A 27,326-nucleotide genomic window follows, 5' to 3' on the forward strand; every position below is an offset into this window, starting at 1 on the left:
ATCATAACGTGCCAGATCAATCATGTCAACGATTGTAGGAAATGACAAAAGAGGTCCCTTTCTGAATCAGTGTCATTCTTGTCGCATCTTGTAGATTTAACACATGAACTCAACCTCCCAGCTTGGGCTACTATTGTATTGCAAGAATTCCCTCTTCCTCACACCTAATCGTTTCCGCAGGTCTTTCCTCCCGGCGGCTGTCAGGGTGTATAACGCTGCCCTAGGCTGGGACTGTTTGCCCTCCATCTGCTCGTCTATGGACAGCATGTTGCTCCATTGTACTTTTTGGACAATCAGTCTGTATAAACCTATGCACATATTTTATTGTTTTTACAGTGACTACGATCATCATATTTTGCCCACACCTATGTATTTCTTTTTATTTATTTTGTATAACTTTTCGTCTATTCCGATGTCTGTTTTTGCTGGTCTTGGGCTGGACTGCTGTAACACATCAATTTCCCTTACGGGATCAATAAAGCCTTATCTATCTAACCAATGTGTTCAAAAACGGGGGATGTCGTAACACTGTTAGATGAGAGGGAGGAGGGATGGCCTGACCTGTTGAATGCGGGACACCACTCCGATGCTGGGCGGCACATTCTTCTGCTTCTGCGCCAGGGCGATGAGCGCCTGCGTGCCCAGCAAGGACACGTTCTGGCCCTCGATCTCCAGCACCTGGTCCCCCGCTTGCAGGCCGGCCACATGGGCGCTGCTGCCCTCCTCCACCGACAGGATGTAGCTCGGCCCGTTGCCCCCCAGTCGGAAACCGAACTCCTCCGGCCAGCCCTGGTTGGAGGCCGGCATCGTCAGGACTGCGGAGCAAGGGGGGAAACACAGGAAACACATCACCACACGGCACCCGCCTTGCGCCGATCCCCGGAAAACGCTGCACTGTGTTCCAAGGCGAAGCCTAAAAAAACCGCAGAGAAGTCAAAGTACAGGCGTTTGAAAATATTCAAAGGAAGAAGAGCTATCCAGCTGGACAAGGTAAAGCAAGAATGCAGGAATCGCTAAAACATCTTTTCTTTTTGTAGTGCAGCTAGACAACGGGATTGAGTCAGGGAACAAAGTGTTCAGATATCTCAGATATTTCCCCGGGGAGCTCTCATTTCAGGTCATGTGAGTTTGTGTCCTTCGCTGCAAGAGAGCTGCCTCTCTCTCGCTCTCCTCCTCTCCCTTGTCTTTCTTTCCTTTTTTCACTTGCGGCTGCCTCTTTTTTGGGGACAGGCTGCCGATAGTCAGCCCCCCCAGTCTGCTCTGCTCCATGGTGGTCTGGCGTGACACCTCGGGCTCAACAGCCTCATTCCTGCACTGCAGTGGTGTCATTTGCTGCCTTGGAAAATGAGACAGTCTACAACTGCAGCAGCCTAAATCTTAGCAGCTAACTTTGCATGTGCGCTGCTGTGCTGTTCAGTTTAGTCCTGAAAACTTCCATCCCACAAAAAAAAACTGTTCCAGCTCCAAAGCCTTGTGATCGTGATGCTACCTGCAGCAAGCGGTTTATTCCCATTCAGCGATACAGTAGGATCCAGCCAGACAAACAGATCTTAATCTAAAACCCGCCCATCTGTAAAGCAGAATTCTGCTGTTGTATATCAAGCATGCAAAATTAACTGTGCCTCAAGGCCCACAATAGTTCTATAGTTCTAACTGTTATCTCCACATAGTGTGGACAATGACCCGTGGAATTGTTAGTTTTTACAGCTGTCTGCTGTATTCTGTGCCCGAGCAAAGAGACGAGACGCTGTATTCCACTGCCTTGCTCTAGTTCACCAACATTCAGTGCATAAAGAGGCTTTAAAGAGAAGTTGCAATCAGGAAACAGGGCACCTGATGCTGTAAAAACAGCAACTTAAAATACTGGCTCGCCTGAAGGTCATGGATACAAAGCAGAGACATTAATCAGAACCCGAAATGCAAATAACACGGCGCTCGGGTGATGAATAAATATATGCAACACAGAAATCAATGCAAGCCTCCCGGGCGAAAGCCAGATACTTTTACAACTTACACAGCATTACAGAAACGGATCAATTCTATGACATCAGCTCAAGGCAATCTGGATATAACTGAGCCATCAGAAAAGGAATTACCGTCCTGAAAACACTGCCTTTTCCACTGCTGATCGCTTCAGAAACCCAGGCATGCAGATTAGGAACTTTCCTCCTTCCTGAGCAGAGTAGTGAAATCAGAGAGAGACACTTACAGAAGTCTTTGGATGCACAACGAGAGCCGGACTTGCTCTGGCGCAGGGAGTACCTGCCCTTCCGATTTTTCAGAAACTTCTTCATTCTGTGTCGGGATCTGGTCTCGTGTCACGCTGCGGCCCGGGAGGTGAGAAATCAAGGCACAGTCCAGCACACACACACACACACCACCCACCCCCCCACCCCCCGCCCCACCCCAACTCTCTCCTGGCTAACGAAGTGAACGAAAGACACCTCCAGGCCCTCTGCCCTTCAGGCACAAGTTGCTGGGAGAAGGAAAGGCTGGGAAGCTAAAGAGTCACAGTGAAACGCAGCCTTGCTGAACATCTTCAAGGCCAAGCTGCAAAAAAAAAAATCCATAAAGAGGAGGAGAAGGGTGTGAAAGTGTTGTCACTCTGTCGATGCTGCATCTCTGGTGAATTTGGCCAGTCCTGCCTGCTTGCCGAGTTCTAATCATAAAAGTAGGACACATCGCTGGGCTCTTTAATAATTCTTTCACAAGAAAGGGTACTGTGAGGCCCCATTTTTCTATAAATACCTCCGCTCCCTCTTGCTCTCTGTCTCCTCTCGCTCTCTCTCTCCTGAAGCTGGCCCAGAAAACAGCGTGGCGAACCAGTGAAGGACGAAGGTGGCCTTCTCCTGCTTATTGCAGTGTCTGGGTGAGCAAGAGCCACAGACGGGGGGGGGGCTGGACCTCAAAGCGAATTAATGCCTTGGGCCTGGATAAGCTGGATTAGAGAAGGAAACAGGTGCCTCTTCTTAAGGCCAGGCAGGAAGTGGCGCCCTCTAGTGTTGGGGGAAGACGCCTGCACTGCAGGGTCATGCTTCACATCCACGTTGTCAGGAAAACTGCCCCCAGTGAAAAGCCCGGTCGAGCTGTCAGATCTGCTCCCGGCGGGCTGTGGTGTCTCCAGGTAATTAATCACTTTAATTAATCACTCTCCTGAACTGAACAAATAGTTCCTTATTGGCCTTGAAAGTAAAGTTCCTTCAGCACCTTTGCTTTCGAGTGAGTGAAGATAATAAATGCATTTAATAGAGAACGTGCAATGTTTAAAAAAAAAAAGAGTTCTTTTTATATATCCACTATATTAAAATATCTTTCGAGCCAGGTTACAAGGGAGTTACAAGGGCCTGGGAACACCCGTGATCCCACAGAGTGTAGAACAAGTCTCACAGTAAAAAGGAGGTCACAGTTTTCAGTGGGTGTGTGATGGGGCTCTAGATTAATCTTCACCTCTCTCTGGTAATAGAGTTTATTACCTAGTGTAAACAGGGGGATCGTGACCCATTTTCTAGCTGACAGATGTCCGGTCAGCTAGGGCCGCAGTTGATGCTAGAGCAGTCTGGGACCTCATTCTGTCAGGTGTACAGTCGGCGACTGTGGACACAGAGCAAAGGCCTGAGAGGAAGAGTCAGGATAGTCCATCACGCTGTCAGGGCACCACGCAAATCCCACAGATTTCTGACCATTTTAAAACCCTGGAATAGTCCAAGAACTGCTCATTTGCCAACCTTAAAAAAACTGCAAACTTGCAGGACTAAAAACTCCTCCCATAAGAACCTGGTGCAAATTACATCGCTGAGCAATCTGTTCCCTCCTCGATACTCTGAACACAAGGGCCTCTAATCTTGGATGGGCTTTACTGCGCTTTTCTTTGTAACACGACTGGGAACGTGTTTGCTTTTCATGTTCAGCTATAGGAGTGGAGCTGGAATCCTGGATTCGCAGAAAGGGACAGCTTGCTTGGAATGTTTGGGAGATCTGCCTCCCTAAAGTGGCTGGGTCTGTTATCGAGCAAAGACATCGCCTGCAAAGGACGTGACTAACCACCATAACACACACAAACAACAAGTAAACAAGCAACATCATCATCTGCAGCACCAGCAAGCAAGTGTGTGGACAGCAGGGGTGTGGCAGAGACAGCATCTAGTGTGTGCTGCACAGAGGCCCCTAAATAATTCAGCACCGCTCCGAGTCTCCAAACAGCTACTGCTGCTCGCTACAATTCTCAACTTACACCAGACTCAAACAGGCCAGCCCAGACACAGCACAGCAGCTGGGAAGCATCGGATCTCTGGATTCATGTCTACACAAAGCAAAATGCCCCCCCGCAAAATTGCATTTTAGTCAAGGTATTCATTCATTCAATCTGCTCACGTGCGTGTGCAGCACTTTGTCATGAATCACAGAGGACTGCGTGCAAGTATTTTTAAGCTCCTAAAGAGAAAAGTTGCTGGCAATAGAAGACACCTTCTTTCACAGAAAAAATAAATACGAATATGTATTTAAAACCATCTTTAAATTTACGGATTCAGAGCTAATTGTGTTCAGATGTAAACACTGCCTCCTGGTGGAGAAAAGTAGATATTTCTGCTTACCCCTGGCATACATCTGCAGTAGATAAGATAAGATCACTTTATTGGCCGTATACAATTTCTTGCACTAGGAATTCATCTTTTCACATACCCCAGCTTGCTCTCCATGAGACACAGACACGGAGAGAAGCTTGGGGTCAGAGCACAGGGTCAGCCATTGTACAGCGCCCCTGGAGCAGTTGGGGTTAAGAGCCTTGCTCAGGAGCCCAACGGAGAAGGATTCCTCTGCCGCCACAGGATTTGAACCAGCAACCTTCCAGCCACAGGCACAGATCCTTAGCCACAGTGCCACCACTCCGCTGTACAGACCACTGACTGAACATTCACACATTACAGTATATACAGAAGGACAAGCGCTTGGTAGGTAATGCCACCGACCCCCATCTCCAGTTTTTGGGTTTAGCTCCTGACGAACTCTACACCTCAAACATGCTCTGTCCTGTCAGGAGGGGATCTGTCTCTCTTCTGCTTTTGACCCCAAAGTTCAAATTCAAGTATGAGTTTCTATAGTTCCACAAAGGCCTAACAAAACCAGCGCTTTTAACATAGAGATTGGCTAAATGAAGGAAAATGCAAAGTTAGTAAATCAGTGCTCTCTATGAGGCCTGTGACCACGCTGCGGCATCCAAAATGAGTATCTGAATAAATGCCTGGAGTATCTTATTTCTCTGCTGGAAAGAAAAGCTCCTCGTTGCCAAAGATTCTGTGCCCTTGAGTGATTTTTCACTCCACGTCCAAGTTCATCCCAAAGTTGAATCCCTGCCACTCTGGGGGACAAGAGACATCAGGGAAGCACTGGGTTATTGTGGGGCTTTAGGGATTGTGGGGAATTCCAGCCTCATTCTTGGATGCTCAGGTCAGCAGTGATAGGGAAGAGTCCATTAACAGGCCCTCCGGAGTGTGAGGAGGCAGCCTGACATACAGGAACATTTGCTGAAGTCTCTCCTGCAGATCATCTCACACGAAGCCAGTTCTGCTCAGTGGCCTGGACAGAGGCTGAAAATGGACAGCAATGCTACCCATTCTCTAAAGCATATAAACACACATCAATACTCTCTACTTCAAACCTTCAGTGCCCTGTGCTTAACATTCCTATACCTTCATCTGCTTACAGACCAGCTGGCCATATTGACTGCTGTCCATACTTGCCCATTCACATGGTGATCTGCAAGCTCAGCTCCAGAACCCGGCTGATGTAAGTGTTCCTAAACCAAATCGAGAACAGTTGCACTAGAACACACACTCTTGGAAGAAAGGAGTGCAGTCTGCAATTAAAGCAGGTCAGCAGTGGGTGATACATTATTTGGTAACAACAGAACGCAACAACAGATCAGTACACCTCAGGAAATAGTATGGGATATTAAAGTGATAGTGGATGTTTATGACATAGACCCATATTGCAGAGATACAATGTGAGTTAAAGATCACAACATGCTCATATGTAATAATAAAATAGAACTGATTTTAAAAGGGAGTTATTTCACCAAGTCCTGTTTCACTAATGCTTCACTTGGCTACACTGTAATCTTTCTGCCTTTAGAGAAAAAAGTTAAACTGCAAGCATACAAAAAAGGTGGCACTATATTTACTCAGATCTTTTGCTTTTACGACACCCAAGAGGTTTGTCTATTCAACGTGCGTTCCTGTGCATTAATTCAACTCAATTTATTTGTATATAGCGCCTTTCACAACAAGGTTGCCCCAAGGCGCTTAACACTGCAAGTGACCCTACATGTTGTGAATACAGAACAGAAGAGACCAGAAGACTACGGAGGAGAGGAACCAAAAACTCCTCAGTAAGGAGAAAACGAAACCGCCAAGGGGTCTAAGGTCAACTGGCTGCCCAACCCCTTTGGGCATGCTAACATTACACAATTTTAAAAAAAGGAAATAAATGAATGAAGGTATTAATCCATCCATCATGTCTTAAGGAGAATTTAGTTCTCTACAAGCCAAATACAGCTGTGCTGTTGCCAAAATCTAGGAACAACACGTTTCCCCAGGACGAAGACAGAAGAAGGCTTCTTCAGAAGTGTGTCAGGGCTCCTGTTTCATCTGCCCCCCTCAGGTCTCATTCACTGTTTGTCCGAAGAGAAGCCCCACCTCCCAAAACAAAACGACAACAGAGAAAGCGGTTTTAAGGCCGGCCCTTTGTTACTTACCCTTGTAAACGATGACCAGCACTGCTGTTCCGTCGCTGTCCAAGAGGGAGACGAAGATCAACCAGAAACACATCGGAGCTCCTCCGCGGCGCTCCGACATAACCCGACGCCAGCTGTCCGAGTTGCCCGAGCTAATTCTATCCGGGCTGTGTAACCCGATAGACCGTGGAGGAGGCAGGCAGGAACCCCCAGCCTTGGAAGAGCAGCCAGAAAAGTTTCCTGTGAAACTTTCTTATTTGTGAAAACACAAAGGAGACTTTGTATTGCGTTGATAGGTTTAGGTAGGAGGCTGTACAGAAAATTAAGTACGCATTTAAAAGATGCACGGAATATAATTATAGTGTTATGGTTAATTGTGGTGAATTAAAAACTCTCTTTATGGGCCACTATTATCAGTGATGTATCTTCAGTATGGTCCTACAACCAGAACTAACCCATTTCTCAGGAGACACTGAGGCTGAAGGTTGCTGATTTCCTTAGGTGAGTGGCCACACCTTAAGGTGGGTGCGTTTTCAAGCTCAGTTCTCAGTTGAGGTTTCCTGAGTTTTTATTTCTGTGATGTTTAAAAGTTGTCAGTTAACTCCCAGCTGGCAACCCACTGAAACTCAGCAGGTGTGAGCCTGGTCAGTACCTGGATGGGAGACCTCCTGGGAAAAACTAAGGTTGCTGCTGGAAGAGGTGTTAATGTGGCCAGTAGGGGGTGCTCACCCCGCAGTCTGTGTGGATCCTAATGCCCCAGTATAGTAACAGGGACACTATACTGTAAACAGGCGCTGTCCTTCAAAAAGAGTAGGGGTGTACCCCCAGCGTCCTGGCCAAATTCCCCTGGCCCTTACCAATCATGGCCTCCTAATAATCCCCATCTCTGAACTGGCTTCATCACTCTGTTCTCCTCCCCACTGAGAGCTGGTGTGTAGGGAGCGTTCAGGAGCACTATGGCTGCTGTCGCATCATCCAGATCAGGCTGCACACTGGTAGTGGTGGAGGGGAGTCCCCATTATCTGTAAAGCGCTTTGAGTGGAGTGTCCAGAAAAGCGCTATAAAAGTCTAAGCAATTATTATTATTATTAAGAGTCCGCCGGCCACATTGTTCTTAGTAGCTCTAACTTACTAACACCTGAATTATTATTATTATTATGTTCTGCATCACAGTGTAACTCGTTAGACTGAAACACTAAAGCTGGGGACTCCCAAACGAACCATAACGAAGTCACTGAAAACTGGTTGAAATGGTAAGACTTTGGTAAGAAGGTAATTTTTTAAAAAATGTTCTGATCACATTGTAATTGACAGACCACAAACAGACGCTCTGGGATAGTTAGGCAATGTGAATTGTGCTCTAAAAACAGAGCAAGCCGTGGTACAGCCTATGGCCTAAAGGCAAGGCTGAGACAAGGCACCAATCGCTGCTCGCGCGAACAGCTGATTGGCTGCTCGGACACGCGCTGGGGATCCAGGAAGCAGGAAACAGAATCGAACTCATGGCGAGCCTGTGAACTTCTGCCATGAAACTTCATGAGCGATGTGCTGCTCTGTGAGAGACAAAGAATTCCGGTAAGGATAACGAGTGACTCCCGACGCTCTCTTAACTGGTTGCAGCTAAAAGTAGAGTTTTGCGAATACCTGTTCACATATCGGCTAATAAACTGTTTTGCAAAATGACAAATGGATAGACTAGTAACTGTCATAAGTAAACGGTTGTGCTAAGTTCAGGCGGTATTATCTAAAATATTTTTGCGATTTAGAAAATGAACGCAAAATCGGTGTGGGTTCTCTCTGGGGGAAATAAAGTTGCGTGTTTGCTTCATTTCTGCAGGCTGCCAGATGGATTTTCTCTCTCTCTTTGCCGTGTATGTGGTGTTCGTGGTGACCTGTATTGTCCTGGTGTGCAAGTACTCCGGCCAAGAGCAGAGTCCTTTCGGGAGGGCATTATCTTCTCTGAAGGAGGTCAGTGTCCGTATGTTTGCTGCTTTCACAGGGATCATAGGTGGAGACCCTGCTGTGCCAGACCGTAGCTTGTGCGGTGTGATTCCTTCTTTTAATGAGCTACATCAAGAAACATGACTCGCAGGAATCGGTCACAATTCGTCTGGATACGCAAATACACCCGCTCAGTTTATTTTTCTCTGTCCGATCCCCTTCCATCGCACGCCCACGTTTCAAAGTGGTTTATGACAATGACAGTGGTGAAAATAGTTATTACATAGAATTAGTAATGACGCGTGGAAACGTGTGAGCTAATATGATGTCTCAGCACTTCTGCAACAGAAAGAAGTGGTTTGGAGTTCTAGAAATCTGGTCTCTTTAGTTGCGTTTTCGTTTTGGAAATACGCATAGCCTGTTTAACGTTGTCTGATGCCCCGTTATACAAAAAAAAAAAAACAGAAGTGAATTAAGTTCAGGTTTTCCCAAACATTTCAATCACGTTAAGAGGTAAAAAGTGACATTTCGGAAATAGGTTGAGGAATTGTGAAGTTGTTGTCTAAGGACATAAACAGCAGAAAACGTAATATTTAATAAGAAGATGTGTATTTTAACTTGTGTTAAATGTGTACTGCTCAGCGACTCACGCACATCGCCAGTCAGATAGATCTCTCCCTCTACACAAGTGTTTATCCCTTAATGAGGCTTAACAACGCCCATTGAAGTGCTGCGTTGCCATAGAGGTTTTAATAGGACCCAATTACGAGCTAATTTACATTATGAACCTCGTAATAACGGGAGATGTTAAGGCTTGTATTTATTCATGACCGAGTTTCGTCTTCCTGTTTTTCTTCTTGCTTGAAAAATTCGGAAATGTCCGCTGCACAACCTGTACGTGTTTTGCTCGTACATTGCCTTACATTAGTCAGTACAGTGACTAGTGAGCAGGAAGGGCCGCTTCACATCACCATTCTCACAAACTCACGACAACATGGAGGCTAACAGTACTTTCACCAAGTTTGTTTTTGTGCTTAATCCGAATTTTTTTCTCTATACTGTCAACGAATGTATTTTGTCATCGGGATTTAATAGCCAGTCTGAGAAACTGAGACTGAGTTCCCCTGTAAACATCCCCTGCGGGTAATGGCCACCAGTGTGATGTCATCCGTCTGTGTGTGATTGACAGGCTGTCTCTCCCTGGATTCCGGAAGGTGTGCGGAGCATTTCCCATAGGGCCCTGCACAGGCTGTTCCATCAGCGGTGAGTAGAGTCCCGGTGTCATGGCAACAGCAGAACAAGAGGAATCACACCCTCCATTGAGGAAACTGAATCTGTGATTCTGGGATCAGCACCGCGCAAGACCAGGCCTGGATGGAAAGATCATCTACGTCCGCAGCGGTCAGGTCAGCGGGCGTCTCAGTTGCTTGTTGTGCTCTCTCACTTCAGGAACAGCCTGCTTGTGGCTCTGCACCTGCTGCTGGAAGGCGCAGTGTACGGGGAATTCACCTATGAGGTGTTCGGCTTCTGCAGGGAGATGGACATGGGCCTGCCCAGTCTGTGCGTGCCCTATGTACTACTGGCTCTGAAGTCTTATTTCTACTACCAGTGCTGCGTTCGAGACCCAGGTAGGCTGACTGTGGCCCAAGGGTCTGCATTCTCCATTTAAAAAGAATGATCAATAATTCCTTACTTACATAGCGCTCTTCTGGACACTCCACTCAAGAGGTTGAAGTGGGCAGTCCTTGAGAGGAAGGATTTGAAACATGTCCCAGAAGGGAGAAGCTGAAAGAGATTATGAGCTGGACGAGAGGGGTCTGAGATGATTTTCTTAGCACGGTTGGGGGGTACGGCTTGAATAGAGAGATGAAATAATAATAGTTATTATTAATTGCTTACACTTATATAGCGCTTTCCTGGACACTCCACTCAAAGTGCTTTACAGGTAATGGGGATCCCCTCCACCACCACACGTGCTGCCCCACCTGGATATTGTGACGGCAGCCATAGTGCACCAGTACACTCCCCACACATCAGATCTCAGTGGGGAGGAGAACAGAGTGATGAAGCCAGTTCAGAGATGGGGTTATCAGGAGGCCATGATTGATAAAGACCAATGGGAAGGTTGTCCAGAACGCCGGGCTAACACCCCTGCTGGTTGTGATGCAGCCATGTTTCAACGTGTCCAAATGACACCTCTGGTGTCTCCGCATGATCTTGGGCCAAAAAAACACAGCATTTTCCTGAGTAACTAGGAACGGCGCTTGTGTATAAAAATAATACGCTTCCAGAAATGGAGTAGACATCCACAGCCTGTGATCTTCCTGCTGCAGGTGTGGTGACGGAGAGGAACCACGCCACCCTGGTGCAGGTCTACCGGTACGACGGGGTGCTGTTTCAGCCGGGCGTCCTGTGCCCCACCTGCTGCTTTGTGAAGCCAGCCCGGTCCAAGCACTGCCGTAAGTCCAGCCGGCGTCAGCCAGGGCTTTCCCGGGCTCGTGCGGTCTACCCAACGAAAGGGACTGAGGTGGGGGGGATCAGAAAACGGGACCACAGGAACGTGGCGCAGCAGGCTGTGTTGAGAGGCCATCCAACAATCATTTACGTCACGGCCAGCTGCAACAGTTCCCCAGGTCCCTGTAGATTAGAATGGGCCACAAGCTAGCTCCTGCAAAGCCTCACTGCTTAAAATGATTGTGAACGACGAGTCTTAAAACCATGGAGGGCCTCTTAACTGCATGCCCAATGGGAGTCATGTCACATCATGGCAAACTATAGCCTGTGTGCTCTTGAGAATTGATACTGGATGGCACTGATAAGATCATTTTATTGGCCATATACAATTTCTTGCATTAGGAATTTGTTTTGTTCGCATTCCTCCAGCTTGCTCTCTATGAGACACTCAGGCAAACAGATGAGGAGAGAGAAGCTTGGGGTCAGAGTGCAGGGTCAGCCATTAATACGCCGCCCCTGGAGCAGTTGGGGTTAAGGGCCTTGCTCATGGGCCCAACGGAGTAGGATTCCTCTGCCGGCCGTGGGATTCAAACCAGCAACCTTCCAGCCACAGGCGCGGATCCTAAGCCACAGTGCCGCCGCAAAGAGATTTGCAAAATTGACATTTGTTCTGCCAAGCTATCTTGAGAATCGATACTGGATGGCATTGATGAGCAAGTGATTGGCAAAACTGGCATTCGTTTTTTTGTTTTATTTTGCCTTTGTCCGTTTGAACAGGCGTGTGCAACCGGTGCGTGCAGCGCTTTGACCACCACTGCGTGTGGGTGAACAACTGCATCGGGGCCCAGAACACCAGGCACTTCCTGCTGTACCTCTTGTGCGTGTGCGCCATGGCGGGCGACATGGCCGTGCTCACCGCCGGCATGCTGTTCCACGCCGTGCTGCGCTCCGACCTCCTGCACGCCTCTTACATCGACCGGCAGGGGCAGCGGCAGCCAGCTGGGCTCTTTTTCATCGTGCAGGTGAGTCCGAGCAACACCCCGCACCGCCTGTACCACAAAAAAAAGCCCACAGCCATATCACCCTGCAGCTCACCACTGGCCACCCACTGGAGGCTCAGCAGGTGGGAGCCTGGTCAGTACCTGGATGGGAGACCTGCTGGGAAAAACTAAGGTTGCTGCTGGAAGAGGTGTTAGTGGGGCCAGCAGGGGGCGCTCACCCTGTGGTCTATGTGGGTCCTAATGCCCCAGTATAGTGACGGGGACACTATACTGTACAAAGGCACCGTTCTTCGGATGAGACGTAAAACTGAGGTCCTGACTCTCTGTGGTCATTAAAAATCCCAGGGCGTTTCTCGAAAAGAGTAGGGGTGTAACCCCGGCGTCCTGGCCAAATTTCCCATTGGCCCTCACAAATCATGGCCACCTTCTCTGAACTAGCTTCATTACTCTGCTCTCCTCCCCACTGAGAGCTGATGTGTGGGGAGCGTTCTGGTGCATTATGGCTGTCATCTTGTCATCCAGGTGGGCCTACACACTGGTGGGGGTGGAGGGGATCCCCATAGCCTGTAAAGCTCGTTGAGTGGAGTGTCCAGAAAAAGGGCTATATAAGTGTAAGCAATTATTATTAATAAAAAAAAACAGCTTTCACATTGTGTTCCTGCAGTTAAGTGCTGCAGAGGCGGAATTGTTCTGAAAGTTGGCATCTGCCCCCCAACCCTAACTCTTTACAATATGGTTTATTCCAGTATCGCAGAACACGGTCTTAGCTGAATTTGTCATTTTAGGTCATGTCATTACTACCAATTATTCATCTTGGAGCAACTTGTGCTCTTAAGGACAAAAAAACAGGAGGACTTACCAGTGTTCTGAAATGTTGCCCGCCTTGGGAAGATGGGGGGGGAGGGATAAAAAACAATCTTAATTTGAGAAAAAACATGGACACTAAGGCCTGAAATTGAAATAATTGCTTCCACACCCATGTCAGTTTGAGAACCGAATCTCATATCACCGAACTGAACAACCAGATCGGCGAACACGCTCTCACCCTCCCGGCAAGCGATTCCTCCTCCTCCTGACCTCGCATCTGCCAGCACGCTCACCGCAGCTCTCGCCCTTGTCTCCTCAGCGCCTCTTCCTGACGTTTCCCCGGATCGTCTTCATGCTGGGCTTCCTGGTCGCCGTCTTTGCCCTGCTGGCGGGTTACGCCTTGTTCCACCTGTACCTGGCCCTCGTTAACCAGACCTCCAACGAATGGAACAAGCGGAAAGGCCAAGGCTGCCGCCACTGCGGGCCCGCGGTCTCACAGGGACACTCGCACGCCGCGCAGCGCGGCTTCTACAGCAGGGGCATCCTTGGCAACCTGAGAGAAATCCTTCAACCCCTGAGCCACAGCCCCAAGAAGCACACATAGACAGCACTCTGGTACACCACCAATCACAGCTGATCAGGGCAGCTGGGCAAAATCCTGAGTGATCCAACACATTTCCCAGTCACCTGTGCGGTTTCCTTGCTAAGCAAATGACTTTCTGCTTGCAGCAACATTCATTTTTTAATTTGGAAATTACGATGATCAACAACATTTGGAAATTCCTGCTGGTCTAACCCTTGCGACAGTCATGGGGAATGGAACACGCGCTCAGGTCTTCAAGACGTGAACTGCTGAGTGGTTCAGGAGCCCCACAAATTTAGGACATTATCCATGAATAAATGAGATGAGTGTATAGGGACAAGGCAGGTGGGAATAAGGTTGTAATTTTAGTGTTGCGTTTTTTTTATTGTGACTACACTACCACATCGCATAGTCTGGGTGGGTGGGAATTCCTCAGTGCTAAATGCGTTTGGGATTATTTTTCCCCCTGCTTGCGAGACACAATTGGCAGTTAGGTCAAAAATAGTTTTTTATTGTTCTGGATGGAAGCCGAAGCCTGGAAAAACACAAATTTTCCCCCTACCTGTTCCCCACTTCTCAGAACCTGTAACTGCTTGTTTGGGATTCAGCTAAATAAAACTTTAAAAACTGTTTCAAATGTTTATCAACTCATTAACATGCAGAATTCAGTAGGGCATCTTGATTCTGATGTGACAGCACTGTTTAACAAACTTACTAATATTTAGATTGCTTTTTACAAAGGGGAGAAGGAGGTGTATAATATATACCCTTATATAGTGGCAATAGCAACATGGACTGTATATGAATGTGGTTCATAACTAGAGTGCTGCAATTCTAAACTTGTCCTTAAGCAAAATATCTCTGTGCCCTCAATGAGTGGCGTATTGTCTAATCAAAATACCTCTAATCGGACATTCAATAATGCCGAGACACATGAAAATTGAGCAGGAACAGCTTAGAGTGTGAATACGTTGAGGAAGCACTGCATGACCTTGACATGCTCCTGTTTGTCCATACTGCCACTCCAGGATGTAATACTCCTGAGGGCTCACTGTGGGAACAGGTGTTCCTTCACCTTGCGAAACCTCAGACCACATTAAATATGTAAACCAAGGAAGTCTGGCGCTAAGGAAGTGGCCACCTGGTAATAACACAGCCACCGGCAAGGTGATCACAGTTAGCCTCAGCCTGTGAATTCAGAAAACCTGACGGCACCTGAGCTTGGCTCTGTCAGTTAGATAGGTCTGCATAGAATCCAAGTTTCTCTATGATTTATCCCCCAAAATCTCCCCTTTAAAAGTGGCAAAGGACTTTAATAATGCATTGTGATTAGCTTTTGTACTCTCTAAAGGCAAAAAACATTGTTGTGTGAGGTGTTCCAAGAGAACAAGAGTCATAGTTCACGTATATATTTAACCGATAAACATAAGTGCTTCACAATATCACTTTTCTCCAATATGAAAAACAAAGGATACTGAAAGAAACTTGTTTTGCATTTCAATCTCGTTTCATGAAGTGTAGGAGAAAATGCTTCAAACCAAAGCCAATATAGAAAATAGATTTGTTTTTGGAAAATTATATTACTTTTGAAAAATCAGAACTGACATCATTTTCCATTGCTACCCCTTTCTTTTGCCCCTCCCTTGAGCTGAGCCTGTTTAACCCACCTGTTAATATTGAATAATGGGCTCTCTTAACCTCTGGCAAGTTCCTCTGAAGGAAATATAGTCCTGTACAGAACCTATTTCTACGTACGTAGGTACGTTACAATAATGAGCACTGTTTGACTCCTGTAATGAAAACTAGTTAGAAACCCTGCGCTATATCTGATCAGACTAAAACAGTTTGTGTGTTAGTATAGTTCCAAATGCAATACTAAAAACTGCATTACAAGGAAACATTTCCATTTCCAGTTCGTGATCTTTTAAGTTTGGACATATGGTATAAGTATTTTATTAAAAAGCTGTGCCCTCTTTTGGCTACAGTTCACTGATCTCTGCTTAAAGAATAAAAGTCTGCGGAGATCCCATGCTTATTTCTGAACGTCTTCATGCTCTCCACATTGGGAGCCTTCCTTCAGTGTAAGGCTGAGGTGTTCTGGGGGAAGGCCACTGCCCCTTTCAGTGTCTCTGGCACTGAGCAAGGACAATACCACTACTCACAGTTCAAGGCTAATAAAATATGAAGTTAGTGGAAAAAGGCTGGGTTCAGAGTGTTTGTAAGAACGATTGTCTTTAAAATATAGATGGAAGGAACATACATCACTAAAGTTAGTTAAACTCAAGGCGCATGGGTGGATGACTGTTCTTTGAACATAATTTGAAGATGCTAACAGCAATAATGGTAAAACTTGTGACCTACTGTGTGAAAATTCTCATTGCGTGGTGACAAAAATATCAGTTCAGAGTATTTGAGATAAGTTATCGTTCTACAATTGTGTAACTCACTCCAAATACTAAAAAAAAACCTTTTCAGCAGCAGCATTAAGGACTTGCTTTCATTTTCTCCTCCTCTCAAAACGTTTCACGAAGCCACCAGCCTGTGGGTCTGCACAACGGAAAAAGCAGTGGAGAGTCATGTTCAGTCCTGCACAATGACCGTCTGTATCTCCACTTCCTCAGGGGAGGTGATGACAAACTCCTCTGCCTGCTCCATCACCTCGATGTCCCGGGATGCTACCATAGTGACTGTTCCGTCCCTGGCCTCAAGAGAGCCCTCAGCTGCGAGTATCGCGCCATCGCTGATAGCAGAGGCCAGCGTCATGGCAACTTGTTCCGTTAGGCTCTCGGGTGTTGCTATGGTGATGGTGTCGCCACAATCTGTGGAAAGCGCAGCACCCTCATCCATAGTGACATTCTGCACAATGATCTGGTGCCCAGAGTGGGACTGGTTCACTATCTGCTGTACCACCTTCATGATGTGGCTCCCCACCTGCAAATATGGATGATATCGGCATCGTCAGTGACTGCACAGCTTAACTAATGCCATTCCAATTCTCTGCAACAACCAAAACAGTGTTAAAACCTGGAAATATCCTCAGTAAAAAGTGATAATGCACATTTTCACTTGTCACTAATAAATGCAAAAACAAATATTCCAGATAATGATCTCCTTTAACTTTCATGAGATTAACTTTCATCTGAAGGCTCATCTGTTAATCAAAATGGGTTTGTTAAAACATTCAAAGGCAATGGAAAAGGGTGTGAATTTTCAGATAAGGAAGAAAACAGTTCTGAACATCAACTGACCTCGCCTCTGTCATCCTGTATGAGTGCCACTTCTCCCCCTGTTCCTGCCGTTTCAGAGGGTGCCTTCAAAACGAAAAACATTATCAGACCTCTGAGAAGCCCATGAAAAATACAAATGAAAAGAAGGCCATTCAAAATAACTAGATGAGTTATATTTTAGTAGCTAACTGATCAGACAATCTCATCCAGATGTACCTTTAAAGAAGCAGAGTAGCTGCTTTATCAAAATGTTTGCATAGCTAATGCCCTGTGGCCATAACCCTCTGTGTGAAGAACTGTCCCTTTGGTCTTTGTTTTTAAATGTACTTTGAAGCTGTAGTTTCCATTTCTGTCATGTGGTTTGTGTTTTAGTGCTGATGCTCAAGAAATCCAGTAAATCCAGTGGTGGCAATGCCTTTGAGGATCTGAAACACCACGATCAGGTTCCTTGTCGGCTCTGTTCAAGGCTAAGAAAGTTTAGTTCTTTTAGGCTGTCAAGAGTAAGACTCTCCTTTGATACCAGATCCCAGGGTGATCATAGGTGAACAAAACAATAAACACTATCTGCTGTACCTCTACAGTAGCTCATACAAAATTAATTGTACATAGAAAAGCCATTTAAATGACCTAGTGGACTGACAATATTTCCAGCAATGAGTTCCAGTGCACGCACCCAAAATGGAATGGAATTCAACGGCCATGCTTTTTCTACCCTTTTCAGGGCTTCTTCCCAGGTTCAATAGGACCAGCCTGGGGCCCAGGTATGAGAGAAGACGTGACACATGCATGACAACTGGAGTGGTGGCTTTTACCTCAATGATGTACTCCTGGGTATCTGCCACCACGGAAGAGAACTCCACCAGCACTGCATGAGGGTCTTCTGATATGATAGTAGCAGCCACGTTATCAGCAGAGGGTTGCTCCTCTGATGCCTCAGTTTGCTCAGACTCCTTCAATCCTCCGAAACAGCCCCCTGCAAGACAGTAAACCCACGGAATATATTGAGTTGCACACCGAAACATCACCAGGATCAACGAGCCATCAGCAATACATCTTGCAGGTTCACCTTCTCCATCTCTGACTCTGGAGTGTTTGTTCTGCTTGATTTCATATCCATCCTATAACCAGCTGACCAATACAGCTACTACCTTTTCACCATACTTCAGTAAATAATAGTACAACTCCATTTTAATCTCACTACTTTGATAGTGACATAAGAGAGGAGATCCACTGCATAACAGGTCTTACTACGCCACCTTTACATAGCTTACACATGTGGAGCTATTCCATTGGTTTCTATTAATAGCAATAAACGATTAATAAATACAATAATCTGCCGGATAACACTTGCTCTCCGCTGCCATTAGCCCTGGCTTACCTTTGGCCCGCAGATGCCTGTTCAGTGTGCCATGCTCCGCAAACCCTCGACCACACTTGTAGCACTTGAATGGCTTCTCTCCGGTGTGGTGGCGGATGTGCCGCACCAGTGAGCCCTTCTCCCGGAACCCACGCAAGCAGAATTGGCACACGTATGGCTTCTCCTCCCCGTGAGTGCGCTGGTGCACCTGCAAAGCATTCTGGTACCAGGAGGGGGAGGGAAAGTCAAGTCAAGTCATTTTCTAACTGCGTCATCCAATTCGGGGTGGCTGGGGAGTCTATCCCAGCCAGCAAGAAGCGCAAGGCGGGATACACCCTGGACAGGATGCCAGTCCATCGTAGGGCACAAACAGACACACCCCCTCACACCGAGGGCCAGTTTTCCCAGAAGCCAGTTAACCTACCCGTCTGCCTTCAGACTGTGGGCGGAAACCTACTACGCTTCCAGAACAATTTCAGATTTCTGGTTCTCTGACTGTGCAGTCAAGTTCTTTTCGATTACTTGACAAGACCACCAGTCTTTAATGAGAAGCATGCACTGAACTACCGGAAAAACCTCTTGACCACTTAAAAGACTGCAATGAAGGGACGTAATACTGACATAAAACAGTCCACAATGTAATGCAAAAGCCGATATCTTTAGAGCGATACCAGCTGCAATGTTGATTCCCTAACTCCTGGCAGAGCTGTGGTGAGCACTTCTACAGCCGTCAGGATGTCAGTGCTGGCTCACCTTGGTCTTGTAGCCTTTGTCACACTTGTTGCAGCGGTAGGGCCGCTCGTCGGAATGAGCTCTCATGTGCTCCCGGACATGGCCGATAGTCTTGTACAGCTTCCCACACTCCCCACACTTGAACCGGCGCTCGCTGAGGTGCGCCTCCATGTGTTTCTTGAGCAGATACCCCGTGAGGAACTCCTTGGGACACTCCACGCATTTGAAGGGCTTACATCCTGTAAGAACAGCAGCCATGTCACTTACCCTGTCTCAGTGTGCAAGCTGGGCACATTCTAGTTGGATGTAAGGCAGTTTTCTACAGTACCTGTGTGTAAGCACACAGAAAACTGAAGATAATAATAATTATTAATGATTGCTCACACTTATATAGCACTTTTCTTGACACTCCACTCAAAGTGCTTTACGGGTAATGGGGATCCCCTCCACCACCACCAGTGTGCAGCCCCCACCTGGATGATGCGACGGCAGCCATAGTGCGCCAGAACGTTCACCACACATCAGCTATCAGTGGGGAGGAGAACAGAGTAATGAAGCCAATTCATAGATGGGGATTATTAGGAGGCCATGATTGGTAAAGGCCAGTGGGAAATTTGGCCAGGAACACCGGGGTTACACCCCTACTCTTCTAGAAACGCCCTGGGATTTTTAATGAGCACAGAGAATCAGGACGTTAGTTTTACATCTCATTCAATACACAGCGTCTTTTTACAGTATAGTGTCCCCGTCACTATTCTGGGGCATTAGGACCCACACAGGCTGCAGGGTGAGCGCTCCCTGCTGGCCCCACTAACACCTCTTCCAGCAGCAACCTTAGTTTTTCCCCAGGACGTCTCCCATCCAGGTACTGACCAGGCTCACACCTGCTGAGCTTCAGTGGGTTGCCAGTTGTGAGTTGCAGAGTGATATGGCTGGTGGCCATAGATGTCCCACATTCCTAGAATTACTCCTGAACATTCAGAGGGGTGAGATGGCAATTTATTTAAAATCAGCCAAACTGTGATGTCAGCTTCTTTTTACAGCAGGTCCACTGATGCGTGAACAGAAGCTGTCAAGTTGTTTCAGATGACTCTTCTGGGGGGTGAAGGCGAGGGATTTTTAATAGCAGTTTTAAAAAAAACACAAGCACTGTGAACTCACCCAAATGACCTTTCACATGTATTCGTAGGTAGTTTGGGGCTTTGAAGACCCGCTTGCAATGAGGGCATTTATGTCCTTTCTCCTCACTCTCTTTCTCTGAAGGCTCCTAAAAATATATTTTTTTTATTCAGTTCACATACAATATTTTAGTTTGCTGTGGAAAGAGTAGGAAAAAATGTATCTGAAGGTAAAACAAATGTTGAAAATTCCCACAAGGGGGTTTCTTTTTTTACTGCCGACAGCATCTCAAAGAAACCAGTGGCGCTACTCAGTGTTTAAAGTCTAGTATGGGCCAATAAACAAAAAAATGCAAACCACATGAAATGGAATATGAGTCTCTTAAAAAAAAAAATCATCTTATTTCTTTGCATCCCCAGTTCAGTCACAGTGACCCATCCTAGGAAAAGAAAGGTTCAGGAAGGGAACCATTTTTCTGCTTTCCGCTGGGCTCAGTTACCTCATCAGTACAATCCCGTCAATCCCCCTGTACACTACTGAAAACCGGGACTTGCTGCTTAAGCAGTTTTCCCTTCCTGCTCACCGACGCGTCCTCGGAATCCGCCTCCACGCACTCTTCCGTGACCTGGATGTCCTCCATCCGGTCGTGAGCGGACAGGGACAGCTCCGGGGGCCGGCCCTCGCCTCCCCCCCTCTCGCCATCCAGCGCGATGCCGGAGTTGAGGATGGCTTGGCTGATCAGATGATCCCCCTCCGTCTGCGGCGCGGCCTTGGGCTCCGACACGGCGGCGGGGTCTGCCTGCTGGGGGGGGGGGGTACGAGAGAATGGGTGAAGACTTGTGGGTAAGCGTCTACGAACCACCGCTGTCTGTTCGGCAAGATGGAGGATCGGTCTTTATAAACGGCGATTTGTGCTTGGACCTTTGGGATTGTACACTAGAACACTGTACATGTATAACCAAAACACAAAAACGTACGATACAAAACACTGCCTTGCTTTTCTATATACCTCTTCATCATTAACACCTTCTTTAGACAGGGATCCCTTTTATTTCACCATATACAGCAGGCAGTTGTACTGAGGCACATTTACATAATCAGTACACATAAGTTAACCAACTCTAACAGACACCTCCCTTATCTACATGCATTGGAAACAACTTGGGATCCTACACACTGCTTAATGGTGCGAGTAATAAATATGTCCTGAAGCACTGGAAGAGAATCCAGACATACAGTAAACTATTTTAAACAAATCCAATGAGATATAAAAAAATGGGCAAAGCCACACCTGCTCAGCACCGTCTACCTCCATCTGCACGTGGACTTCGTGAACAATCTCCTCTTCGGAACTGGTCGCCAAGTTCACCACAGGCTCAGCAGGGGGACAGGAGTCAGTCGCCAGTTCTGTATCAGATCACCACAACACATCACACTCATTCACAGAAATACAGGAGCCCGTGGCTGGAATACGATGAGCATCTAGTTTATTTAGGGATCAGTGGCTACTGTTTTTATTCTTGTCCAGTCGCAAGTGTGATCAAGTTCTGATGGAAGTCACCAATTTCCCAGGATCTTGAGCAATATCAAAGACATTTGGTGCCACTCAACCTGCTACAAAAATCACACACAGGAAAACATTAGCTATAAGTCAACCTTAAGTAATGAAATCACACAGTGCCCGTGCTAGTGGCAAAATATAAAAGCACTACACTATACATTCCCAACAGTCCTTAAAAATATGAATCAACCTTGGCAGAGACACAACTACAATGGTGTTCAGGACCGCTACCTTTCACTAGTCGTTATGCAATAAATGTCCTTCGTAGCTTCACATGTGTCTCGGACACACTACTTTGACTAGGATTAATAGTAATGCCTCCTATTTATAATTCCAAAATACTTTTACATATAGGGGGGTACCCACCTCATCCTTAAACGGAAGCACACCATTAAAACTGTAAATTAGGAAAAGTCTGGTATGTAGAGCCAGGAAATGTGGAACTACGGTAGTAAAATGTTAAGAATGGAGACTTAAAATTCCAGACTTGAAGCAGCCTGCCGACACCTACCTTTCTGTACACCGTCCTTATTGACCAGGATCTCCTTACACTGGCTGAACCGGATCTTCTCGGTACAGGGGGTGATGGACTTCAAGTGCCTGGTCAGAGCCCCCGACTCCCTGAAGCACAGCCCACACAGATTACACCTGTAGGGACGCTCATCTGCAAAGGCAAGAGACACGAGACAGCCAGGGAGGTAAAACACAAGATATATAGCATGCACTGCTTCTAGTGTTTTTCTCCATACTAATAACATATCAATGTATGGGTGTGAAAGCCGGACCCTGAAAAAAGAAAGAGGATAAATGCTTTCGAGCTATGGTGCTGGAGAAGACTGTTACGGATACCATGGACAGCAAGGGTCACCAATAAAGAGGTTCTGGAGCGCATCAAGCCAGAACTTTCGCTTGAGGGAAAGATCACCAGACTCCGGCTCACTTATTTTGGTCACGTGATGCGATCAGATTCATCGGAGAAAGCAATGACGCTTGGGATGGTCAGTGGAACAAGAAGACGAGGCCGCCAAAGAACGCGCTGGCTCGACGCCATCAAAACGGACACTGGCTTAGGCATAGAACAGCTGAAAGGGAAAGTCCAAGACCGGAAAGCGTGGCGAGAGATGGCCTATAGAATCGCCGAGAGTCGGATCCGACTGACCGGATAACATCATCATCAATAACAGTCCAGTTGTTTGGACAGAACTAGGGCAAGGACAGCTCAGTAGTGGATTTCTCTCCATCTCACCTGTGTGCCGCCGATTGTGGCGAATCAGTGAGCCCTTAGTCCTGAAGGCATTCCCACAAAGATTGCACTGAAAGCTCTTCTTGTCGCTGTGGGTGGTGAGATGAGTCCTCAGGATGTTTGTCTGAAAACACAACATATCCCAATGCAGTCACCCTGCTGCAGAGTTTTCTCACATGTATTCTTATGTGCAAACACCAATAACCATTTTCAGCTTACTAGCAAGCAGCCAACTCCTTAAGCAGTTCTAACAAAAGATGAGTCACGAGCACCCGGCCTTCCTATGTTCGTGCACATTTAGCAAGAGATAGTATTCTAATACGCTTATAAACAAAGATGTTCATAATCAATTTGTCCACGTGAAGCATGTGGATGTGTACTTCATGGAAGAAAATGTTCAATACAGAACGCACTGTTTTAAAGGTCTTCTCACACAGGGGACAGATCAAGCGCCCTTCTTCATTGACCCGGTAGGTGTTCTTGGAGACGTCTAGCCCCCTACTCAGGTTGGCGCCTGAGCTCTGAGAGAGACTGCAGTCCCTTCCGGTGATAGCTTGCCTGGGATGCCCTCCAGAGTGTAACACCCTTGCTCCTGCCTCATCTGCAAACAGACATCACACGGTTCAGCCAAGAGCTCTGCACTGTGCACAAGAGAGAAGCTTCCTTAACACAGTGACATCTGTAGCGGAAGTTTAAACATTAAATACCACACCAAACGCAGGTGCGACATCTGACGGTCTCTGCCATCTTGTGTACCTACAGAAGAACCCAATTTACACCACTTTAACTTGTTAATTAAAAAAAACAATACCTGTGTTTCTGGGCCTCTCCACCTCTTCTGAAGAAATAGCACCATCATCGACTACTATTGCTGTAACAGCTACTCCATCAGATAACACAACCTGCTAGAAAAATGACAAAAAAGGATCTTTTAAGGATTGTGAAAGCACTGATTTTAAAACTGCGGCACCCAATCCTTAAAATATCTCAGATCCAGCCTGTCCTAACCCAGATGCACTAGGCTGCCTAAGTGCTCTCGTTCATTACACTTCATCTTTGACCTTTAAAGCTTTTTCAATACCAGTTCACACAAATCCAGACACCAGATGGCAAGACAGATGAGCGTTATTACACCCACGCTAAGTAATAACACGAACTGACTATGTCTGCTTTCATTTCAAACTGCTGGTCTGCAACAACACTGCCATGCACAAAAAAGGGTATCTGGCAGTTCTAATCCTGTCACACGCAAAGTTCAACTCCACATGCCTTTGAAACGCATATTAAAAAAAAAAACCACTACCAACACAAATGATCAGGTCTGGACCCAGAGACATAAGAGAGACCAGTCTTTACCATCACAAGGTTTGCACTATGCAGTAATTCTTTACCAGTGTTTATGGGACAAGCAAGCTGTGTGAAGTTTTCTTCTTTTACCCATCAGCAGGAGGTATCCCCAGCCCTCAAGGGCTGCAGGTTTTTCTAGGTACCTTTAAACCACCACAGGTTTTTAAACCGGGACACATGGTTTGACGTGTTCACTCGTAGCCAGCAGGTGGTACAATGTAACAATCTGCAGCTCTCTGGGAACGAAATCAAGAAATAAACCCTTCGCTCTTCAAGGGGCTTGGATGCCCTCCATTACTCCTGGTGCCGGGGCAGGAGATCAGGGAGTGTACCTCTGGGCTGTGCTCCTGCACGATCTTGCTGGGTGCCTGGGTGGGCAGCCCCTCTTGGCTCCTCTGGCAGCTGTTCTGCAGCTTGTGCTGGATGAAGGCCTCCAGGCTGGTGAACTCCACCTGGCAGCGCCCACACTTGTGTACGTCCTCATCTGGAATGCAACACAAACCACCACCAGTGTGACACTGGCCGCGCCATGACAAACCCACCCCCACACCGTTCAGGCCATTCCTCGGAAACAGCTGAGCTCCTTCAGGCTGGGAACCGGCTGCGCAGCCAGCGAGGCTGAAACCAGCTCTGTCCGACCCATGAAGAAACAGCAGGGCCAAACCCTTGATTCAGTCAGAGAGAGCGGGGGGCAAGTTGTTTTACAGCAGCAGTGTTGGTGTACAGACAAGTGGAGAAAAAAAAAAGACAGGAACGATATACATACATATTTACACTTAAGGTCAAAGGTTAAATAAGGATATGGCTACAGGTATGAATGAGAACTTAAATCTGCTGGTTTTGGTGTTGGGGAGTCGGTATCTGTGTTCTGATGAGAGTAACTGGAAATGATTAAAACAAGGGGTGTGAGGGATCATCGAGGATGGATTTTGTTTTACGCAAAGCAAGTGAATGACAGATGGAGGAGAGGGCTGGGAGATCAGCCCCAGTGACCTTCTGATATATTTTCACCAGGCTGCCCAGTTTGTTCTTGCCTCTCAGGTTCCGGTTGCCAAACCAGCAGGTCAGGGTAAAGGTTAGAACAGATTCAAGGAAGGACAGGTGGAACAAAACCAACAAAGAATCATCGACCTTAAAATACTTCCGTTTCCCTAAGAAAAAAAAAAGGAGCTGTTGACCTTTTCTGAAGATCAGGTCAGTATTGGCTTCGAAGTTAAGCTTGGAGTCCAGGACAGTCCCCAAGTAGTTATATTGTTCTACATTGTGAGCTACATCCAACCAGGCACTCTAAATGAGCAGAATGGTCTTCTTTTATTCTGTAACCCTTCTAATGTAAAGAAAGCACGGCATTTAAATAAACTGTAGATTAGATGATTAGATTATTCTTTATTGCCACACAAAAATAGTTGGTGGAATTTGCTTTCGGTACAGCAAACAACACAGATGAGACATACATACAGTACAAATTTAAGTAGGACAGAAGACAAACAAACATTGTCACCTACATACAGCATGTAAACAACTTTCCATGCAGCAGCATGATTATACAATGGAACTCAGAGTTCAGCATGACTTCAGAGTACGTACTGGGGAAAGAAGAAGAGGGGTCGGAGATGATTTTCGTGGCAGGACTGGAGGTACGTCTTGAATAGAGAGATGAAATGGAAGGGAGATCAAAGCCGACACTTTTTGCAGCTTTGGACACAATCCTTTCCAGTTTGCCTTTGGAGTAGTTATCCAGGCTCCCATACCAGACTGGGATAGAGGTTGTCAGAACACTTTGGATCATGGCTGTGTAGAACCGAAGGAGACGTTGCCGGTTCACTTCTGTGTTTTCCGAGTTGCGTAAGAAAAAAACATCCTCTGCTGGGCTTTCTTAACTATGTGGTCAGTGTTGGTGCTCCGTTTGAGATCACCGTTTTCACATCCTCCCTCAAGTCTGTTTGCATGCAGAGGCCAACCAAAACAAACAAAATAAAACTCTATCTGGATCTCCATCCCCTACAGAGTGTGGCGCAATGCTCTGCACCTCATTTGAGCCTGATCACGCCACAGAGCAAGAAATACATGCTCTGCCCAAAGTGAGCCACTGCGACACTGATAGCACAGCGGCCTCCCGGCATCAATCAAGCCAGGGCTGAACTTTTGCAAGAACAGCAGTTTCAACCTCAGCAACTTGCCTGTTCTGGTAAAGGGCACCATTCTCCCACAGCACCGACGATGCTTCTGTATGAAAGCCATGCATCGATAGAGTCTTCATTAATACAATGCCTTTTTTTTGCAATATGCTTTTTATCAGCGTGAGAGGCATTGATCCCATTGATTGAACATCTTTTGATGTATGCATTTATACTCGTTTAGGTGGAATTCCGCCGATAACCAATAAAAACATTCGCGCCGTAAATGCGTTTCCCTGTGTTTCGTTACCGTTTCCTGATGGGAATCTCCAAGGCGCCGCCCCCTACATCAAACCTGTGGCGAAACATTAAATCCTACAGTGGAAAGGAGGTCACAGACACGCGCGGCTGTGGAGATTGTAAAACCCGAGTTAAAACGAAAATAATTCTGAGAGGGACGAGCACCAAACCAGTCCACACAGCGATCACCTATATAACGTGTTACAAAACGGATGTGATTAGAATGATCCTAAACAATTCCAATATTCCCCCGTGGTTTAAAACTTGCAAAATAGTTGTCCACAACCCACGCATTTTTCTATTATTGCACGTTTTACATACATAATTATCTGCTACAGCAGTTTCTAATCCTACAACCAATCATCCCTTCTGTTCAACAAGGTCTATAGACAAGACATATCAGGTCAGGCCTGTGCCGTGGCCTGTTTTTATAAGCATGTTTTCCGCGCCTCTCAAACGTGGTGAATGTGCAAAAGAGAAAGGTAGAAGTGTTTACCTTCGTCGCCGAGTGTGGTGTGGATGGCGATGATGTTGCCGGCTACCGTTTGCTCGCTCACTGTTTCTGCCGTATTATTATTTTGTACATTCATGTCGTCTGGGCTCTCCGTCTCTGTCGCAACGCCGCGACCGGGAAAAACATGGCGGATTTACGACCTCGTCGTCATAACAACAAAGGGGCACGGGAAGGGAGGGCTCAGATCAGGATATGCACAAGATCGATAGCAGTTGCTTAAAACCCGGACCACTGGAAATATTATATTTAGCTAATTGTGTTGCACTTGTTGCCTTGGTTCTGTTGCACAACGG

General features: G+C 46.7%; 3 protein-coding genes across 10 annotated transcripts in view; 1 reads left to right on the forward strand and 2 right to left on the reverse strand.

The window, feature by feature from the left end:
* Positions 1 to 6,921, reverse strand: part of grid2ipb (glutamate receptor, ionotropic, delta 2 (Grid2) interacting protein, b) — a 73,991-nt gene extending 67,070 nt beyond the window's left edge. For 2 of the 3 annotated variants that reach the window (XM_088613155.1, XM_088613154.1), the window contains exons 1-2: positions 2,210 to 2,861; positions 562 to 815 (exon numbers count right to left, since the gene is read on the reverse strand). In XM_088613155.1, coding sequence (XP_088469281.1) covers positions 562 to 815; positions 2,210 to 2,294 — 339 coding nt within the window. In that variant the 5' untranslated portion in view covers positions 2,295 to 2,861. Of the gene's footprint in view, positions 1 to 561; positions 816 to 2,209; positions 2,862 to 6,751 lie in introns of those variants that run through there. The other variant, XM_088613158.1, reaches the window with a different exon arrangement.
* Positions 810 to 14,146, forward strand: zdhhc4 (zDHHC palmitoyltransferase 4). 2 transcript variants are annotated; one of them, XM_088613191.1, is made up of 8 exons: positions 810 to 990; positions 5,704 to 5,784; positions 8,568 to 8,698; positions 9,861 to 9,934; positions 10,121 to 10,299; positions 11,005 to 11,130; positions 11,903 to 12,147; positions 13,253 to 14,146. In XM_088613191.1, exons 3-8 carry the CDS (start codon positions 8,576 to 8,578, stop codon positions 13,535 to 13,537), a joined length of 1,032 nt encoding a protein of 343 aa, XP_088469317.1. In that variant the 5' UTR covers positions 810 to 990; positions 5,704 to 5,784; positions 8,568 to 8,575; the 3' UTR covers positions 13,538 to 14,146. The 2 variants fall into 2 exon arrangements, with proteins under 2 accessions (XP_088469317.1, XP_088469316.1); XM_088613190.1 differs by lacking the exons at positions 810 to 990; positions 5,704 to 5,784 and adding an exon at positions 8,120 to 8,305.
* A 763-nt stretch (positions 14,147 to 14,909) lies between these two features.
* e4f1 (E4F transcription factor 1) lies at positions 14,910 to 27,254 on the reverse strand. Of its 5 annotated transcripts, none has more exons than XM_088613164.1 (14): positions 27,016 to 27,254; positions 24,435 to 24,586; positions 23,567 to 23,660; positions 23,169 to 23,356; positions 22,759 to 22,879; positions 22,024 to 22,176; positions 21,243 to 21,358; positions 20,535 to 20,753; positions 19,994 to 20,099; positions 18,854 to 19,071; positions 18,122 to 18,320; positions 17,556 to 17,716; positions 16,765 to 16,827; positions 14,910 to 16,447 (listed from the first exon to the last, which is right to left on the reverse strand). In XM_088613164.1, the coding sequence occupies exons 1-14, from the start codon at positions 27,107 to 27,109 to the stop codon at positions 16,097 to 16,099; spliced, it is 2,235 nt and encodes a 744-aa protein (XP_088469290.1). In that variant the 5' UTR covers positions 27,110 to 27,254; the 3' UTR covers positions 14,910 to 16,096. The 5 variants fall into 5 exon arrangements, with proteins under 5 accessions (XP_088469290.1, XP_088469288.1, XP_088469287.1 ...); XM_088613162.1 differs by lacking the exon at positions 27,016 to 27,254 and adding an exon at positions 25,690 to 26,515 and having other exon boundaries at positions 23,567 to 23,657; XM_088613161.1 differs by lacking the exon at positions 27,016 to 27,254 and adding an exon at positions 25,690 to 26,514 and having other exon boundaries at positions 20,535 to 20,750.
* Between the last annotated feature and the right edge of the window lie 72 nt (positions 27,255 to 27,326).

The sequence above is a fragment of the Lepisosteus platostomus genome, chromosome 19 (assembly GCF_059453375.1).
Source record: "Lepisosteus platostomus isolate fLepPlt1 chromosome 19, fLepPlt1.hap1, whole genome shotgun sequence".
NCBI lineage: Eukaryota > Metazoa > Chordata > Actinopteri > Semionotiformes > Lepisosteidae > Lepisosteus > Lepisosteus platostomus.